Source organism: Terrapene carolina, unplaced genomic scaffold (genome assembly GCF_002925995.2).
Source record: "Terrapene carolina triunguis isolate 2854851 unplaced genomic scaffold, T_m_triunguis-2.0 Scaffold401, whole genome shotgun sequence".
NCBI lineage: Eukaryota > Metazoa > Chordata > Testudines > Emydidae > Terrapene > Terrapene triunguis.
In genome coordinates, this window is record NW_020664752.1 from 319,224 (window position 1) to 337,251 (window position 18,028).

Consider the following 18,028-nt stretch of genomic DNA (forward strand, 5'->3'; position numbering starts at 1 on the left):
CCCCTGGCCCCAGGGCAGGGACTGGCTGGCTCAGAGGGGCAGGGAATGCGGCCTGGGGCCTTTCCCCTCTAGGGGGCGCCGGCTCCCATCCGGCCCCAGGGCAGGGACTGGCTGGCTCAGAGGGGCAGGGAATGGGGCCCGGGGCCTTTCCCCTCTAGGGGGCGCTGGCTCCCATCCAGCCCCGGGACAGGGAATGGGGCACGGGGCCTTTCCCCTCTAGGGGGCACCAGCTCCCATCTGGCCCCAGGGCAGGGACTGGCTGGCTCAGGGGGCAGGGAATGGGACATGGGGCCTGTCCCCTCTAGGGGGCACCATCTCCCATCTGGCCCCAGGGCATGGACTGGCTGGCTCAGAGGAGCAGGGAATGTGGCACGGGGCCTGTCCCCTCTAGGGACAGATAGCTCAGTCCTACAGCCAGTGGTTGGGGGGAGGAGGGGGGTTGTCCTGGCCACCCCCATAGAGGGTCGTGGTGACTCTACATTCCCTAGAAATAGGCTCATCTTGCTCCTGATGGCCCATCTACCCAGTATCTGGCCCTCTCCTGCTCCCTGGAGCAGCCCCACTGGCCTATCTAACCTGGTATCCCACCCCCTCCCTGCCCCCGGATCAGTCCCAGAGGCCCATCTGCCCCGGTATCCTGCCTCAAACGGTGACCAACGGCTGGGGGCCATCACGGAAGGCCCACCATGCACTGGGACCAATCTGCACATGGTGTTTTTCGGTCTGGCGCCCCCAAATGGCTGCAGGTGGAGGCAGGGGAGCGGGACGCCCCCCCCAAGGACTCCCCACCTCCCAATCGCCCCGGAGAAGGAAATCCAACAACAGAACTGGACCCACAGGCCCTCAAGCCCAGATCACTCCAAGGTGCCCGGCCTGGCCAGCTGCTCCCTCTCCACAGCTCCGATTTACGGTGGAATCTTCGTTATCTTGGTTTTTTAATTATTATTATTAATTAAAACACTTTTTTTTGGTTGTTTTTGTGTGTGTGGAATGAAGTGTCGGGCCTGGGGTTTGATTTCCAGCAGGGCAGGGGCTGCGGGTGTGACAGAGTCCAGTTCATTGCTGGAGGGAAGCTAGGGGGCTGGTTTGGTACCAAAAATTACATCAGGCAAGATACGGCTTTGGGTCCCAAGTGGCTATTTACCACGCATTTCTCACCACAGTTATTTTCCAGCAAAACCCTTTTTTTTACCAGGTGTTTGGACCAAGAAAACTGACATTTCGGGGGTGAAAATCTTCAGTTTTTCATTAAAAGTTTGGGGGTTTTGAGAATCCAACGTTCGTACCAAAAGCAAAAGAAATGGACGGAGAATGTGGTTTAAAAACCAATTTATTTGACTGAAGATGCATTTTGAAACCCCAGTTTGTTTCAACTGAAAATCGTGTTTAAAATCCCAAAACTTGTTATCAAAAAATACATTTTCTAAACTGAACATCGTTTTGGAAAAAAACAGTTTTTGAAACTAAAAATTTTCACTGCGAATCACATTATTCAAATAAAAAATAGTTGCAATTTTTTTTAGCAGAAACACACATTTTTCCCAATTTTTAATCCATTTTTTTCCAACCCTGAAATTTTGTTTACTATCATTTTACTAAAAATGTTTTCCCAACAGCAAGAAAACTTTTGCTGAAAAACCGACATGTTTTAACCAACCGTTTTCTTAAACAAAACTCCCAAAACTTTCACCAAGCAACAAAAATATTCAAAAGGTGAAACTTATGACCAGAAACAAACCAACTAAATTGTTTACCCAGTCGGTTTTCAAGACCCAAACATTTTGACAACCAGAATTTGTGCACCAGAATTTGTTTTAACCAAGATCTGGTCATTTGCATCAAAAATGGTTTTCAAAGACTGCCATTTTTTCAGGTGTGTGTTGGTTGGTTGGTTGTTTTTTTGGGGCAGCCCCCTCAAAAAATTTAGCAGGGGATTTTGATAAAAAGAAGACAGGTTTTCAAAATGTCCTGCCAGAAATGATGGGTTTTGTTACCTGGTAGGATGTCTGGCCCAGACCCTCATATGTCTGGGCCAATTAAGGTACGTCTACACTGCACTGTGTACCCGGGTCTTTGGGACTCGCAGTGGCCAAGCCCGTGCCTGTGCGTCCACACTGAATTGGAAACCTGGGTTTACAGCTGCGTCCGCACTGCAGAAAGAGGGTTTGGCTCGGCGGCTCAGCAGAACGCAGGCTCTGCCCCACCCCCCTAGCGGGGACCTGGGAGCCAGGTCCCGAGTGTGGGCTGACCCGAGTCGGGCTGATTTGTGTGAGGGCTTCAGCTCAAATGTGAGTCAGAGCCAGGCTGTGTGTGCTGTGTAGACACACCCTGTGTGTGCGCCAGCCACTCGAGGGGGCCATTGGCCTGGCTCATTGGCGGCCTTAAAGGTGAGCTGGGTTTGGATGTCAGTTCTCCCATAGACCCCCCCTAAGGTCTGGTGGCTTAGAACGGGGGGGGGGGGGCGAGGGGGGCTGGGAGCCAGGACTCCTGGGTTCTCTCTCAGGCTCTGGGAGGGGAGTGGGGGCTAGTGGTTAGAGCAGGGGGGCTGGGAGCCAGGACTCCTGGCTTCTCTCCCTGGCTCTGGGAAGGGAGTGGGGGCTAGTGGTTAGAGCAGGGGGGGCTGGGGGCCAGGACTCCTGGGTTCTCTGCCCAGGCCTTGGCCACACTGTGCCCACCTGGGTGGCTGAATGTTCATTTCACCACCGAGAATACCTGGCTTGGAGCAGAGCCCTGGGGGTGGTGCTGAATGTGGCTCCAGGCCCCATGGGACTCTGGGATATCTGACCTTTGCCCTCCTTGTGCCTCGGTTTCCCTTCCTCACTGAGGTGATGCTGCTGCGTCCCAGGGTGCTGTGGGGGGGAACTGTTGATGGGGGTGGGGGTACTGGTGGCGATGGGAGTTTTGGGGGTGTCGGGGGTAGGGGTTACAGGTCAGGCTCTGCACCTCGAATGCACCTCGAGTGGGGTCTAGTGGTTAGAGCGGGGGGGGCTGGGAGCCCGGACTCCTGGGTTCCATCCCAGCTGTGGGAGGGGAGTGGGGGCTAGTGGTTAGAGCGGGGGGGGGCTGGGAGCCCGGACTCCTGGGTTCTCTCCCTGGCTCTGGGAGGGGAGTGTTCGCTGGGGGGAGGGAGTCAGGACTCTTGGGTTCGCCCTTCACAGCCCAACCTCGGGGGGGGGGGGGTATCTGTTCCTTCTCTGCTGGCGGTGGGGGCAGGGGAAGCCGGGGGGGACCCCTCCCCCGCCCTGTCTCTTGAAAGAAAAACAACCCAGCTTTGATTTTTTGACCGCAGACAAGAAAGGCCGGACACGAAAATCTCCGCCGCCCTCCCCTTTAAATCCCGGGATTTGGGCCCTGAAAGGGGCGGGGCGGCGCTGAGCCGGGCCAGGTGAGGGGGCGAGGGGACCAAGGGAGGGGAGGGTGGTGCATGGGGCTGGGGATCCCCCCGGCCACTCGGGGGTTAAATGGGCCAGGGGGAGACTCCAGCTGGGGGGGACCCTGCCCCCCCTGCTCCGTGCGGGACCCAGCGCCGAGCCCGGCTGCTCCCTGTGGGCCCCCGGGGGTGGGGGCCCAGCCCCCCCCCCAACATCCAGCAGATTCACTTGAAGGGCTGGGAGCCAAGACGCCTGGGTTCTCTCCCTGGCTCTGGGAGGGGAGTGGGGGCCAGTGGGTAAAGCAGGGGGGGCTGGGAGCCAGGACTCCTGGGTTCTCTCCCTGGCTCGGGAGGGGAGTGGGGGCCAGTGGGTAAAGCGGGGGTCGGGGTCTGGGAGCCAGGACTCCTGGGTTCTCTCACTGGCTCTGGTAGGGGAGTGGGGGCCAGTGGGTAAAGCGGGGGTTAGGGGCTGGGAGCCAGGACTCCTTGGTTCTATTCCCATGCCCATTTGTCTCTCCCTTGTGTTTACACCCTTCCTTTCCCTCTTTCCCGCAGGGGTTGGGAAGCAGCCCAGAGACCCCAGCCACCATGAGGGGGCAGCGCAGGCTGGCGGGGGAGCCCCTGGAGATCCAGGTGGTGAGGGTGAAGGAGGAAGAGGAGGAGGAAGGAGGTGGGTGCCCCGAGTACGTGTTGGAGCCGCTGTGCCAGGAGGGGGCCAGTGGCCTCAGCACCTGCTGCCATGCCCGCCTGGGGCCACGCCCGGTCCTTGCCCAGCCCTCCCTGCCGGCAGCGCCCCCGCAGCCCCGCGCCGGGCGGGACACCGCCCCCCCGGCTAAGCCCTACGCCTGCTCTTTCTGCCCCAAGCGCTTCAAGCGCTCCTCGGACCGGCGGGACCACGAGCGGGTGCACACGGGCGAGCGCCCCTACCGCTGCCGGGTGTGCGGCAAGCGCTTCACCCAGTCCTCGGTGCTGACCGGCCACATGCGCATCCACACGGGCGAGCGCCCCTTCCGCTGCCCCGTCTGCGCCAAGAGCTTCAACAACGCCTCCAACTTCAAGAAGCACCAGCGCACCCACGCCCAGCCCCTGGGCAGCGAAGTCGGCTGCCCCCCCGCCCCCCTGAGCCAGCGGGACACTGGTGGGTGTGCCAAGGACCTGGCGCGAGACGGCGGCGGTGACACCAAGGGGCTGGCGCTAACATGGGTGTCCCTTGGGTCCTCTGCCGAGGGCCCCAGGCCTGACTTCCCGGCTAACGGTGCCTGCCCGGCGGCGGTGGGGCTGGCGGAAAGCCGGTGCCCCGGGGCATGGCGGTGTCTGGCAGTGGAGCGAGACGCAGAGCAGGGCTCCCCTGTCCCTGGCACGGGTGCCCGGCTGTCCCCTGGCGACTCGGGCTGCGGGGAAGCTGGCGACGGAGGAAGAGCGGCTGAGGAAGAGGAGGGTGGTCGTGCTCGCTGCTTCTTGCTGGAAAAGCTGGACCGGGCGCCCCAATTGTGCCCGAGCCCTGATGCCCACGAGCTGGGTGTGCCAGTCCATGCCCTTCCCTGGGGCTTGAGCCCTGCCGTTCCTGGACAGGGCAAGCCGGTCCATGCCACTCCCTGGCGCCCGAGCCCCGATGCCCGTTCCCCACATGGCAGGCCGCCCGCCCCCCCGCCCGATGCCCGGCAATACATCTGCTTCGTGTGCTCCAAGCGTTTCAAGCGGGCCACGGACCTGAAGGAGCACCTGCGGGTGCACACGGGCGAGCGCCCCTTCGCCTGCGGGGTCTGCAGCAAGCGCTTCACCCAGTCCTCGGCCCTGTCCACCCACCAGCGCATCCACACGGGCGAGCGCCCCTTCCGCTGCCCCGTCTGCCCCAAGAGCTTCAACAACGCCTCCAACTTCGCCAAGCACCGGCGGGTGCACTCGGGGGAGCGCCCCCACCGCTGCGCCCTGTGCGGAAAGAGCTTCCAGGAGCGCCGGTGGGTGGTCCGGCACCTCCGGGCCGTGCACCCGCCGCTGGGGTGAGCGCGGGGTGGGGCCCACGTCCAGGCTGGGCGACAGTCGTTGGCATGTGGAGCAGTCGGGGAGGCCGTGGCATGGCCAGGCGGTGGGCACTGGGCTGAGAGTGAAAATGCCTCAGCCAAATCCTCTGCTAGCAGAGATCTCCCCCGCACGTACGTCCTGCCGTGGGGTGCTCTGGAGCGCGGTTGGAGGAAGTGTTCACCCGCCCAGTTTTCACCAATTTGTTTTTCACCTTTGTGGGATGAATTTTTTTCCAGCCCAAAACCTCAAAAATAACCAAAATAACCCGCAAAACAAATCAGTTTCCCCCCAATTCTCCAGAGATTACAAGCTGGATTGATAAAGGTCATAGTTTTGATATAATATTTTGACTTGGTACCGCACGACATTTTGATTAAGAAACTAGAATGGTGCCCAATAAACGTGGCCCACAATAAATGGCTTAAAAACTGGCTAACTGATAGAGCTCAAAAGGTAACGGTTATTGGGGACGCATCATCGAGCGGGTGCGTTTCCAGCGGGGTCCCTCGGGGACCCGTTCTCGGCCCGACGCTATTTACCGGTTTTATCAACGGCCTGTGAGAAAACATAAAATCATCGCCCAGCAAGTTTGCGGGTGAACTAAAAATGGCAGAAGTGGCCAGTACCGAAGAGGCCATGTCACTGATCCAGGTCACTGATCTGGATCGCTTGGTAAACTGGGCGCAAGCAAAGAAGCTGCGTTTAAATACGGCTAAATGCCAATATATCCAGCTAGGAACAGAGATATCGGCCGTGCGTGCGGGCTGGGGGACCCTCTCCTGGGGAGCAGCGACTCTGACAATAATGGGGGGGGGGGCGTGGTGGATAATCAGCAGAACAGGAGCTCACGGTGCCCATGTTGTGGCCAAAAGACCTAATGCGATCATGGGATGCAAAACCGGGGGAATCTCGAGTATCAATAGAATCAATAGAAAATGATCTAAAGCAGATTTCTTCCTCTCACTGCCAAGCCTCTTCAAGGTGATAATTCACTGCGTCTTGGAATAAAAGAAATATTCTTCAGTGTTCAATATGGTCTTCACATCCTGGAACCTCGCTCTTGCAAAATCTTTGCTTTTTCACTGGGCTCGCTGGTTGTGCCATAGGGGGTATTATGCAGCTCCTTCGAGACAACACACAGAAATTCAGCCTGATCTTCATTTCCATAGATATAGGAAGAACCAATACTGACCAACTGTTCAAATTTCCAGCCATCAGACATGGTGGAGACCATTTGGGTGAGCTCCTCCTCCTGACACTGCAGCACCCTGTACACGTGTTTGACTGGCACCTGTGAGTCATTTAAAGCTTGGTTGATGAGTTTTTTCACTTTTTGGGGGGTGGAAGAAAACCACAGCAGTGCACAATTGGTGAGTATTTTTCACCGGCACGGCAAACGTTTCCGATGCATGTCGCACTTTTTTTGTGATTTCCCCCCTCACACACACACCTTTTTCTCCGGGAGGTTTTTGTAGATTCCAAGGCCAGAACTGACGTCTGTGATCAGCGTATCTGACCCCCCCGTAGAGCCCCAGGCCAGAGACCTGCCCCGAGAGACTCCGCAGAGCAGCTGTTAGAAAACCAGCCAATCTGGATTTAACAATTGTCGGTGATGGAGAATCCGCCATGACCCTTGGGGAATTGTTCTGAGGGTTAATTACACTCACCATTGAAAATGTACTCCTTATTTTCCGGTCGGAATTTGTCTAGCGTTCGCTTCCAGCCATTGGACGGTGTTAGACCTTCCTGTGCTGGATTGAAGAGCTAGTTATTATATATTTGTTCCCCAGGGAGGTACTGATAGCCAAGGAACAAGTCACCCCTCTTCTCTCTGTGAAGCTAACAAGATCGAGCTCCTGGAGTCTCTCCCTCTCAGGCGGGTTTTCTCACCCTTTAGCTGTCCTCCCGGCTCTGCTCTGACCCCTCTCCGATTGATCACCATCCTTCCTGAATGGTGGCACCAGAACCGGACACGGGATCCCAGCAGCGGTCGCCCGCAGGGCCAGATCCAGGGGTAAAATAACCTCTCTGCGCCTACTCGAGACTGTGACCCTCAAAACTGGCTCACGCGAAAAGTGAGGCCGATGGGCGAGAGCAGCTGAAATACCTTGGCGCCGCTGGGCCCCAATCCTTAATGCCGCAGCTAGGGCTTGAGTTTTCTCAGTGCTCCACAAATCCAACGACGCGGCTCGGCTTCCTCGCCCTTCGGCTTGATCCCGCCTAGAAACTAAATCAAGCTTGGCGCTAGCTCGGCGATCAGATATGGGCTGGCTGCAGGGAGCTCGGAGTGGCAATTCTCTGGCCTGGGAGGACCCGCGTGGCCCCTACATCTAGGCTGGGAGTTTCTGAAGGCACCAGCTCCAGCTCCCTTGGGGAGACGCCGGGCGTAGCAGAACTCAGCATCGCATTTGTCACCCACGTCACCAGCTGTTCGTGCCACCATTAAGTCTCTCTCTGGTTCTGCAAAGCCCAACAGCCACGTGCCCCTCGCCTTGTCCCGTCGCAGCGCATGGGCCTGGTACCAGCGGGGCGTCCCCTCGGCCCGTGGAAGGCGGACACCGCCGAGGAGTTACCGGTGGCTGTGGGCGGGTGGGGGCCGAATTGCCTGGCTGTGGGCGGGATCTCTCTGCTTGTAGCAGGCGCTTGGGATAGTTTCAGCCCCACGGATCCATCCCCAGAGCCCTTCTATTAAATCCCGTTGGCAGATCACACTCTGTGGCTGTTTCTGCCCACCGGGGAGTGGCCGGCGGGCGCAAGGGAAAGACGTCGGCCTGGAGTTCAGGGGGTGGGTTGAAGCTGCCTTTGGAGCGGTGGTTTGCTGGCCGGAAGAGGCTCATCGCACCTCGCTGGGCCGGCCAACACGCCAGCCAAATGGGCCGTGGGCCCTGGCACGTCCGAGGTGTCCTGAGTCTCCTACACCTCCAAGCTACCAGAGCTGGGCCCGGCCCCGCGAGCTCGCTGAGCCAGAAGAGCCGGGCTTGGGTGCAGGGCCGTGACTACAAAGAGCTCCGCTGATGGCTAGATTTGGAGGCAGGGAAGGAACACATTTTTTGTGTGGGGGGGTTCACCTACACATGGAGGGGGTGTCGCCTACTGGCACCATCTGGGCATCTCTCATCTAATCAGTTCCTTGCCACTGCTGGTGCCTTGGGTACGGGTGGCAGCTTGGCCTCGCCTGTTCTCTGCTTGTTGCCTCCCGCGAACTAAGATGTTCTAGCCTGTAAGGGCAGCAAGGCCGGGCATGGTCACCAGCTTTGGGCTCAATGGGCTCAGGTAGGGGAATCTCTGGCTGAAATTTGCCCGCCCCATCCAGCCTTGGCACTAGGAGACCTTGGTCATGGTAGGTCCCACGTGCCGGTGATTTGTGGGCCTGGAACCCGGAGCCACCAAGGAGAGAGAGGCTCTGAAATCGACCAGCTGAAATTGAACAGAGCCCAGTACAAAGTATGTCACTTGGGAAGGCCAAATCCGACGCCCAGCTGCGCACTGCGGACTAGCCGGCTGAGGGGCGCCCGGCTGGAAAGGAGCCGGGGGGCAGAGCGGGTCACACACTGCCTAGCAGCCCCCAGCGCGGCTGCGGAAAAGGCTGCTCTCAGTCGGGGCTGGGTTAACAGCAGCGCCGTAGGTCAGACCTGGGGGTCCTCGTCCCGCTGCACTCGACAGGGACTCCCGGCTCCAGTTCTGGGCACCCCCCTTTGGGAAGGACGAGCGGCCAGAGGCGAGCGACCGAAACGATCGGAGGGTTAGAAACCCGGCAAGGTTAAAACCACTGGGCAGGTTTTGTCTTGAGAGGCCCGAGCGGGGCCCTGAGACCAGCCGGCGAAGAGGCCGGGCCTGGTGCAAGGAGGCCGGGGGCGGATGGTTCTCCACGAAGCTCGGACAGGCGGCAAAGGGCTGAATCCACAGCAAGGGGGCATGAGGTTGGATACGTGGGAAGTGTCCAGCTCTGGGGGCGGCTCCGCTCCAGAACAGGCTCCTGGGGGGCTGGGGGGTCCCAATCACCAGAGAGGTTTAGATGGGTCAGGCGAGCCCCTGTCCAAGCTGGACTGGGTGCACTTGGCCCTGCCCCAGTGTGGGGTGTATGTGTGAGGTGCCCCCTCGAGGCCCCGTCCAGCTCCACCGTGCCTGGCTCACACCAAGGGGGGGCTGCGTCCGGTCCCACCGGCGATGCCAACACGTGGGAGTGGCTAGGGGCTGCGAGCGGATGGTGGGGGGAGGCCTGGCTTCCTGCAGCATCCCGGGCCCCCCCCCCCAAGCCTTCGGGAGCCTGGGGGCCGCGGTAGCCAGAAGCATGGCCCAGCGCGGCGCTCGGGGAGCAGCGATTGCCCCGAGAGGTGCTGGATCCTCGCAGAGCCCCCCGTAGCCCGGGGCCCACGCTCTGCTCTCGGCCACCCCACCCTGGGGGGCCCCCCATTGGAGGCCCTCTGGTGGTGTGGGGTTGCTGACCCCCACAATGCCAGCAGCTGATGCTCAGGGAGCAGCACCAGGCCCATGTCACCTGCACTGTGCCGGGGGCGGCAGCTGCCCCCTCCCGGAGCGCTCAAGGGGGCCATGTGAGTCCTTCCCAAAGGGGGCCCTGCACTTTGTGAACCACAGGGGGCAACCAAGGCCTCGGGGCAGAGCTCAGAAAACTGGCGTGGGCACAGGCGTGTTCTGCACTGCTCCGGGGGAGGGGCCTGGCCCCACAGGGAGACAGGGAAGGGAACCCAGGAGTCCGGCCTCCCAGGCTCCTCCCCACCCCAGGCCCCACCACTAGACCGAGAGCCGGGGATAGAACCCAGGAGTCCTGGCTCCAGGCCCCCGCTCCCTACCCAGAGCATGGGGCCCGTTGGGCCAGAACCGCAGGATCCCTTGCAGCTTCCTCCAATGCCCGTTGGGAGCCAGGATACCAGGGTAGATGGGCCCTTGCTGTGATTTCCACGTTCCCCACCCCCGCCAGAGGGAGCCCCAGCTCACCCGTCTTCCCCCCAAGCTCTCCTGTCACCATCCCTGCGGCCAGCACCCCCAGCCTCCCTGCCCTGGGACCCTTAACCTGCGGCTCTGACCCCTCTCCAGAGCCTCCCAGCCGGGCTGCATCAATGGGGTCCCAAGTCTCTGCAATCCCCACGGCCCGTCCTCCCTCCCCGGTGCCCGGCCGGCCCTGACGCCAACTTGCTCCAGGACGCTGCCGCAAAGCCGGTTCTCTGATCCCCTCGGGGTCACGGCATCGCCCGCCCCCTGGCACTGGCTGGGGCAAGTCCCACCTCACTCCCCACCCTGGTACGGGCCTTGGCGGCACAGCATGGCTGGGTCTCCGGGGGGGGGCTGGGATCCTTCGGGCTCATTTTGGTGGCTGGGTTTGGGGAGCGGGCGCTGGGCGCTGACACGGAATCCGAGACACCTCGGGCCGGAGGGGATCTCGCTCAACGCCAGTCCCCCGCGCTGAGGCAGGGCCAAGCCAACACTTCAGTGCAGCAGCCCCCCCCCAACCACCAGGGGGCTCCAATGGGGGGGACCCCCAATGGGGTGGCTCAGAGCAGAGAAACCAGGACAGTCTGTATCCGGCAAGGGGACAGTGGCAGACCCCTAGGCCTTATAGACTCACAGACTTTAAGGTCAGAAGGGACCATTATGATGGTCTAGTCTGACCTCCCGCACAACGCAGGCTCCAGAATCTCACCCACCCACTCCTGTAACAAACCCTTAACCTATGTCTGAGCTACTGAAGTCCTCAACTCCTGGTTTAAAGACTTCAAGGTGCAGAGAATCCTCCAGCAAGTGACCTGTGCCCCACGCTGCAGAGGAAGGCGAAAACCCCCCAGGGCTTCTGCCAATCTGCCCTGGAGGAAAATTCCTTCCTGACCCCAAATATGGTGATCGGCTAAACCCTGAGCATGTGGGCAAGACACATCAGCCAGCACCCAGGAACGAATTCTCTGTAGTAACTCAGATCCCATCTAACATCCCATCACAGACCATTGGGCATCTACCGCTAATAGCAGAAGATCAATTAATTGCCAAAATGAGGCTATCCCATCACATCATCCCCTCCATAAACTTATCAAGCTTAGTCTTGAAGCCAGATATGTCTCTTGCCCCCACTGCTCCCCTCGGAAGGCTGTTCCAGAACTTCACTCCTCTGATGGTTAGAAACCTTTGTCTAATTTCAAGTCTAAACTTCCTGATGGCCAATTTATATCCATTTGCAGGACCTGCGCCCAGATGTCTTGTGAATTGGGCAGGGATAGGTGGCCTCCGCTGCCAGCCTGCCCAGGCAGGGACTTGGGGGTCTCAGACCCACCCGGGGAAGGTCCTGGGCTGAGCCAGGGGACCGGGGGATCCCCACTCACCAACAGAGCTCCTGGAGGAAGATCTGAGCTGGGACACGGCCCCCCAGGAAGGAGGGCTGTGGGCCCCCGAACCTTGGGGGTGAGCCCACAAGCTGGAGGGGTCCGGAGTGGGACCACATGGCCACCCAAGGAGGGCTGTGCACCCCAGAATCTAACAGGGGCACAGATGAATCAGAATGAATTAGACCCCACCGGAGGGGGAAGGGTGTTTTAAAGACTAGTTGTGGGTGAAATGTTCCGGGAAGACAGAGGGAAACTGAGGCAAGGTGCCTGCAGTGCCACTCTGGCCACACGGGGGCATCGTGGGGGGGCACCTGTCCACAGGGACAAATATTGTCCCATTGTTCCATTCTGCTCCCCCAGCCGCCTGTCTGTCTCCAGCTGGAGTCTCATCTTATACTGAGACTGTCGGCTCTTCGGGGCAAGAACCTTCTCTTTGTTTGGGTTTGTACAGCGCCTAGCGCAGGGGGAATCCCAGGCCAGGGCTGGGCACCTAGAACTACCGTAATACACAACGTACAGCCCTTAGCACAGGGGGTACCAGGCCATGGCTGGGTGCCCAGAGCTACCGTAACACACCTAATAAATACGCATCCACGGTTTTTAATCAGTTTCATCTGTACAACACCAGGGAAGTTACATGTCAACAGCAGGGGACAGGGGTTGAGTTTGACAGACACACACGCACCCCTCCCCTGCCCCCACACCAGTCCCCTCCCCCCCTTTCCCAACCAGGACCCAACAGCACCGGAGTCTCCGCCAGCCCGGGAGGGAGGAGGAGTGAATTTGTGCTGATGGGGGAGAGACACAGAGACGTATTTTTAAGTCATTCCATTGTGGGGGGGGGGGGGAGGGGGGGCAGCTCAGCCCCGGCTCTGCCTCTCAGGGGTTAGAAAATTATAGATCTATATATTTATATGTATTTATAGAGCCGTGTGGTTATAAAACAAAACGGGAGGGGAGGAGTCGGCGGGGCTGGGTATGGCCAATCTCCGGTAGGAGCCGCTGGAGTCCTCGCTCTGCCTGTGGCCCAAAGCACAGGGGCCCCTGCGACCCCCCCTTTCCAGGGTGCAGCTGCCGGGGTGGGTGTTTGCCTTGCTTGGCGGCTCGCTGCCTCCGCCTGGAGAGGGGCCGGCGAGATGGAAGGAGCTACAAAGGGGCTGGGGGTGCCCTTCCCCACCTCACTCCCTACCCAGGAGACTGGGAGTCCTGGCTCCTAGTCTCCCCCACCCCCCCACTCTAACCACTAGACCCCACTCCCCTGCCAGAGCCAGGGCGAGAACCCAGGAGTCAGATCGATAGAGGAGTGTGAAACACAAAGAGCTGTGAGTAGGTGTTCGAGGGATACGCTAGACCAGTTTCATTTGTGGACCCCTAAACATTTCGAATGGAGGTGCAGAGCCCTTTGGAAATCCCTTGCCATGGTCTGTGGATCCCAAGGGAGAAAGCCACTGAGACAGATGGATGATGGGTGCATATGGGGAGAGACAGACAGACAGGCAGAGAGAGGGATGATGGGTGTATACAGGGTGAGACAGCCAGTGTGGGGATAGAGAGGGATAGGTGAGTATGGAGATGGATGGGTATGGAGTGAGGGATGGAGGGAGGGACGGGGATGGAGGGAGGGATGGATGGATGGAGTGAGGGACAGATGGATGGATGGGTATGGGGAGGGATGGATGGAGTGAGGGACAGATGGATGGAAGGGTATGGGGAGGGATGGATGGAGTGAGGGACAGATGGATGGGGTGGATGGAGGGAGGGAAGGATGGATGGGTATGGAGGTGGATGGATGGATGGGTATGGAGGTGGATGGAGGGATAGAAAGAGAGATGGATGGATGGAGGTGGATCGGGGTGGATGGAAGGAGGGATGGATGGATGGGGTTGATGGAGGGAAGGAGGGATGGATGGATGGAGGTGGATGGGGTGGATGGAAGGAGGGAAAGAGAGAGGGATGGATGGAGTGAGGGACAGATGGACGGAGGTGGATGGAGGGAGGGAAGGAGGGACAGATGGAGGGATGGGGATGGAAGGAGATGGAGGGAGGGATGGATGGCTGGAGGTATGGGGGTGGACGGAGGGAGGAAAGGAGGGAGGGATGGATGGGGTTGGGGTGGATGGATGGATGGATGGTGGTGTCTGTATGGGGATGGATGGAGTGAGGGACAGATGGATGGGGTGATGGAGGGAGGGAGGGATGGATATGGGTATGGAGGGAGGGAGGGATGGGTATGGAGGTGGATGGAGGGATGAATGGATGGAGTGAGGGACGGATGGATGGATGGGTATGGAGATGGATGGAGTGAGGGACAGATGGATGGATGGTGATGGAGGTGGATCAGGGTGGATGGATGGGGTGGATGGAGGGAGGGAAGGAGGGATAGATGGATGGATGGGTGGGTATGGGGATGGATGGAGTGAGGGACAGATGGATCGATGGGGATGGAGGCGGATGGAGGGAGGGATGGATGGAGTGAGGGACAGATGGAGCGATGGGGATGGAGGGAGGGGATGGGGGTGGATGGATGGAAGGCGGGATGGACAGATGGAGTGAGGGAGAGATGGAGGGAAGGGGACGGAGGGAGGGAAGGGTAGCCAGCTAGCCAGAACTGGGGATATTTGCTCCAGCTCCTGGTGTGTCTGGCCGTGGCTCTGAGCTTCCCACCCGCATGGGGCTGCTCCACTTGGCTAGTTCAGGTTAGAACAGAGCCGCCCCCTGGGCCATGCACTTCCGACCAGCTGGGTTAACCCCCAGATCCAGCCACTAGGACCTGTCTGACCCTTGGAGAGTTCGTTGTGGCAGAGCCCTCCGCCCCCGCCGTCTGAGCCCCAGGGCTGGCCCCACTCAGGGGGAGGCAGTCGCACTGCACAGACAGCTCCCCCCCCGGCCCTGGTTACCAGCTCCACACTGGCGCCAGGACGCCCCAGGGCCCATCCTGCTGGGCTGGGCACTGCAGAGCCGCCTGGGGGCTTTGCTAGCGAATCGTGGCACAGCTCCTCGGTCCATCTTGGGGCCTGGCCTGCGTCCACCCTGCAAAACAGGGAGGTGGGGGGGGGTCACCAGCCGGCGGGAAAGCAGCCCCCCAGCATTAGTCTCCAGCCCCGGGGTGCACCACTTGGGTGGCCGGAGCGACGGTCCTGCAGAGAGCGCCTCCTTCAGACGGCCATGGCCCCCCTCCAGCGGGATTTCAGGTCCTGGCCAGCCCTAGCTCCAGGCAGTTGCGTGGGGAGGGAGAAGCCCGGAGTGTCCCTGGCCTTTGCTCCTGTCCGTGTCGAGCTCTGGCTGGGTGCCGCTGTCCAGACGCCGGCCGGGGGGGGGCCATTTGGTGGGCACCTCAGTCCGCCGGGGTCCCAGCCTGCACCGCTGGGCACAGTCAGCCGGCGAGACCCACCAAACTCCCCCCGTCAATCCGGGGGGGCACTGGGAGAGGGCTGGGTCCAGAAAAGCACTGGGGGTCTCGCCCCCTCGGCAGTGCCAGGTCCAGCAGCCTCTGCCCGGCGGGGAGTCCGTGGCCCATCAGCAGGGATGAGGGAAGCTCCCTTAAATTGGGAGGGGCCGAGATGTCCTCCAGCGGGGCAGAGCGCCGTCACCCAAGGGGGCCGCAGAGTCCTAGGTTCCTGCATGGAAACGGGGGGGCCACCACAGAAGGTCGATATGTGGCACAAAGGGGTCTGCCCCGCAACCTGCCTCCTACTCCAGTGGACATGTGGAACTAAGGGGTCTGCCCCCAACCTTCCACCCTCCTGGTGGATACATGAAACTAAGAGGTCTGCCCCCAGCCTGCCTCCCACCCTGGTGGTTACATGGCACTAAGGGGTCTGCACCCCACCCCACTGGATACGTGGCACTAAGGGGTCTGCCCCCCAACCTGCCCCCCACCCCAGTGGATAAGTGGCACTAAGGAGTCTGCCCCCCCAGCCTGCCCCCCACCCCAGTGGACACATGGCACTAAGGGGTCTGCCCCCAACCTGCCCCTCAACCCGGTGGTTACGTGGCACTAAGGGGTCTGCCCCCCAACCTGCCCCCCACCCCGGTGATTACATGGCACTAAGGGATCTGCCCCCCAACCTACCACACCCCCCAGTGGTTCCATAGCACTAAAGGGGTCTGCCCCCAACCTGTCCCCCACCCCAGTGGATATGTGGCACTAAGGGGTCTGCCCCCAACCTGCCCCTTCCCCCGTCTCTCCCCCTCAGGGGTCCTTGTGGCCCAGGGCGGCCAGACGCTCCAGCTTGTGGAGGTGCCGGTGTTTCTTCAGGCCGTAGGTGTTGGCGAAGGCCTCGCCGCAGGTGCTGCACTTGAAGGGGTGCCCGCCCTGGTGGGTCTGCACGTGCTTGCTGAAGTACTTGGGGTCCTTGAAGAGCTTGAGGCAGGCGGAGCAGCGCAGGTCGCGGCGGGCGTTGTGGGCCCGCTGGTGCCGCAGGATGGACGAGAGGTAGAAGAAGCTCTTGCCGCAGAGGTCGCAGCGGTACACCTTCTCCCCCAGGTGCACGCGCTGGTGCTCCAGCAGGTTGGAGCGGTAGCGGAAGGTCTTGCCGCAGGTCTGGCAGCGCTGGGGCCGGGCCACCACGTGGAGGCGCTGGTGCTCGGCCAGGCTGGAGGACTGGGCGAAGCGCTTGTTGCACAGGGCGCACTTGTAGGCCCGCTCGCCCGTGTGCACCACCTTGTGCTGGCGCAGGTACCAGGAGCGCAGGAAGCCGCGCCCGCAGACGGCGCAGCGGTAGGGCCGCTCCTCGGTGTGGCAGCGCTGGTGGCGCATCAGCAGGGCCGCCTCCCAGAAGCGCTTGCCGCAGACGGAGCAGCTGAAGTGGCGCTTCTGCAGGTGGGTGCGGCGGTGCAGCAGCAGGTCGTAGGCGCCGGCGAAGCTGCGCCCGCACACGGCGCAGCCCAGCGTGCGCCGCACCAGGTGCACGTACTTGTGGGTCACCAGCGCCAGGAAGTGCTTGAAGCTCTGCCCGCAGATGCCGCAGGTGAAGCGCTCCCCACTGGGGATCATGGGGTGCTCCTCGGACGGGGCCACTAGGGAGGCCAGGCCGGCGGCAGCGGCAGCACCGGCCTGCGCCTCCCCGGGGAGCCCGTTCTCCAGGCAGCCGGCGGTCCCGGGGGGTGGGGCGGCCTCGGCGCAAGCCCCCTCGGGCAGCAGCCGCTCAGGGGCCGTCTGGTGCACAAGCTTGTGCCACATGAGGTTCTCGATGAAGCCAAAGCACTTGCCGCAGGCGTCGCAGGCGTACGGCTTGTCGGCCATGTGGGCCTCCTTGTGGCTCATGACGTGGAAGAGGTCGGGGAAGCGCTCGCCGCAGTCGGAGCAGCCGTAGCTCAGCCCCTCGGCGGGCAGGGCGCCGGCGGGCCCCAGGGCGCAGGGCAGCTGCAGCCGGTGGATCTGCTTGTGACGGGTGAGGCTTTGCGGGTAGCCGAAGACCTTGCCGCACAGCTCGCACTTGTAGGGCCGCTCCCGGGTGTGCACCACGTGGTGCTTGGTGAGGTGGAAGGACTCCCGGAAGCGCTTGCCGCACACAGAGCACTGGTGCGGCTTCTCGCCCGTGTGGATCCGCTCGTGCCGCTTCAGCGTCTCCCGCCGGCCAAAGCCGCGCCCGCAGATGCCACAGCAGAAGCTCTTGCCGGCCCCCAGCAGCAGCGGGTGGGGCCCCAGCAGCGCTGCGTTGCCGAAAGCCGCCTTGGCCTCCCCCTCGGCGTGGGGGGCCTCATTGGGGAGCAGGAAGGGCCCCTGGTAGGCGGCCGGGGCCGAGTCGGCGGCCGGGGCGTCCTTTGGGGGGGCGGCGGCCCCCTCGTGGAGCTGGCGATGGCGCAGCAGGCTCTGGGGCGCGGCATAGGCCTTGCCGCAGACGTCGCACTTGTAGTCGGGGCGCGGGCCAGCGTGAGAGGCCTGGTGCTTGAGCAGGTAGGCGGCGTCCCGGAACTCCTTGCCGCAGACGCCGCAGGGCACCCGCAGCAGGGCCGAGTGGGTCTTGACGTGGCGCTTGAGGCTCTCGCGCCGGTTGAAGCTCTTCTCGCAGACGGAGCAGCTGAAGGGCCGCTCGCCGGTGTGGATGATCTGGTGCTGGTGCAGGTGGCTCGGCTTCTTGAAGACTTTCCAGCACAGGGAGCAGGTGAAGGGGCCATCAGGCTGGGCCGGGCCAGGGCTGCCTTCCCCGGCCGGCTCGGTGGCCGGGGCTGGCGGCGGCAGGGGGGCGGCGGCGGCCGGGCCGGCCTCAGGCGGCTCCTTGTGGCAGCGCCGGTGGCGGATGAGGCTGGAGATGTGGTTGTAGGTGCGGCCACAGGTGGAGCACTCGTACGGCCGCTCGCC

General features: G+C 61.6%; 2 protein-coding genes across 2 annotated transcripts in view; one reads left to right on the forward strand and one right to left on the reverse strand.

Moving 5' to 3' along the window:
* The first annotated feature begins 3,853 nt into the window (after positions 1 to 3,853).
* On the forward strand, positions 3,854 to 6,145 carry LOC112115108 (zinc finger protein 628). Its single transcript, XM_026658132.2, has one exon. It carries the CDS (start codon positions 3,959 to 3,961, stop codon positions 5,372 to 5,374), a length of 1,416 nt encoding a protein of 471 aa, XP_026513917.1. The 5' UTR covers positions 3,854 to 3,958; the 3' UTR covers positions 5,375 to 6,145.
* A 9,763-nt stretch (positions 6,146 to 15,908) lies between these two features.
* Positions 15,909 to 18,028, reverse strand: part of ZNF865 (zinc finger protein 865) — a 12,494-nt gene continuing 10,374 nt past the window's right edge. The window contains exon 2 of the mRNA XM_029912965.1: positions 15,909 to 18,022. Within this exon, the coding sequence (XP_029768825.1) occupies positions 15,917 to 18,022 (2,106 nt within the window). The 3' untranslated portion in view covers positions 15,909 to 15,916. The remainder of the gene's footprint in view (positions 18,023 to 18,028) is intronic.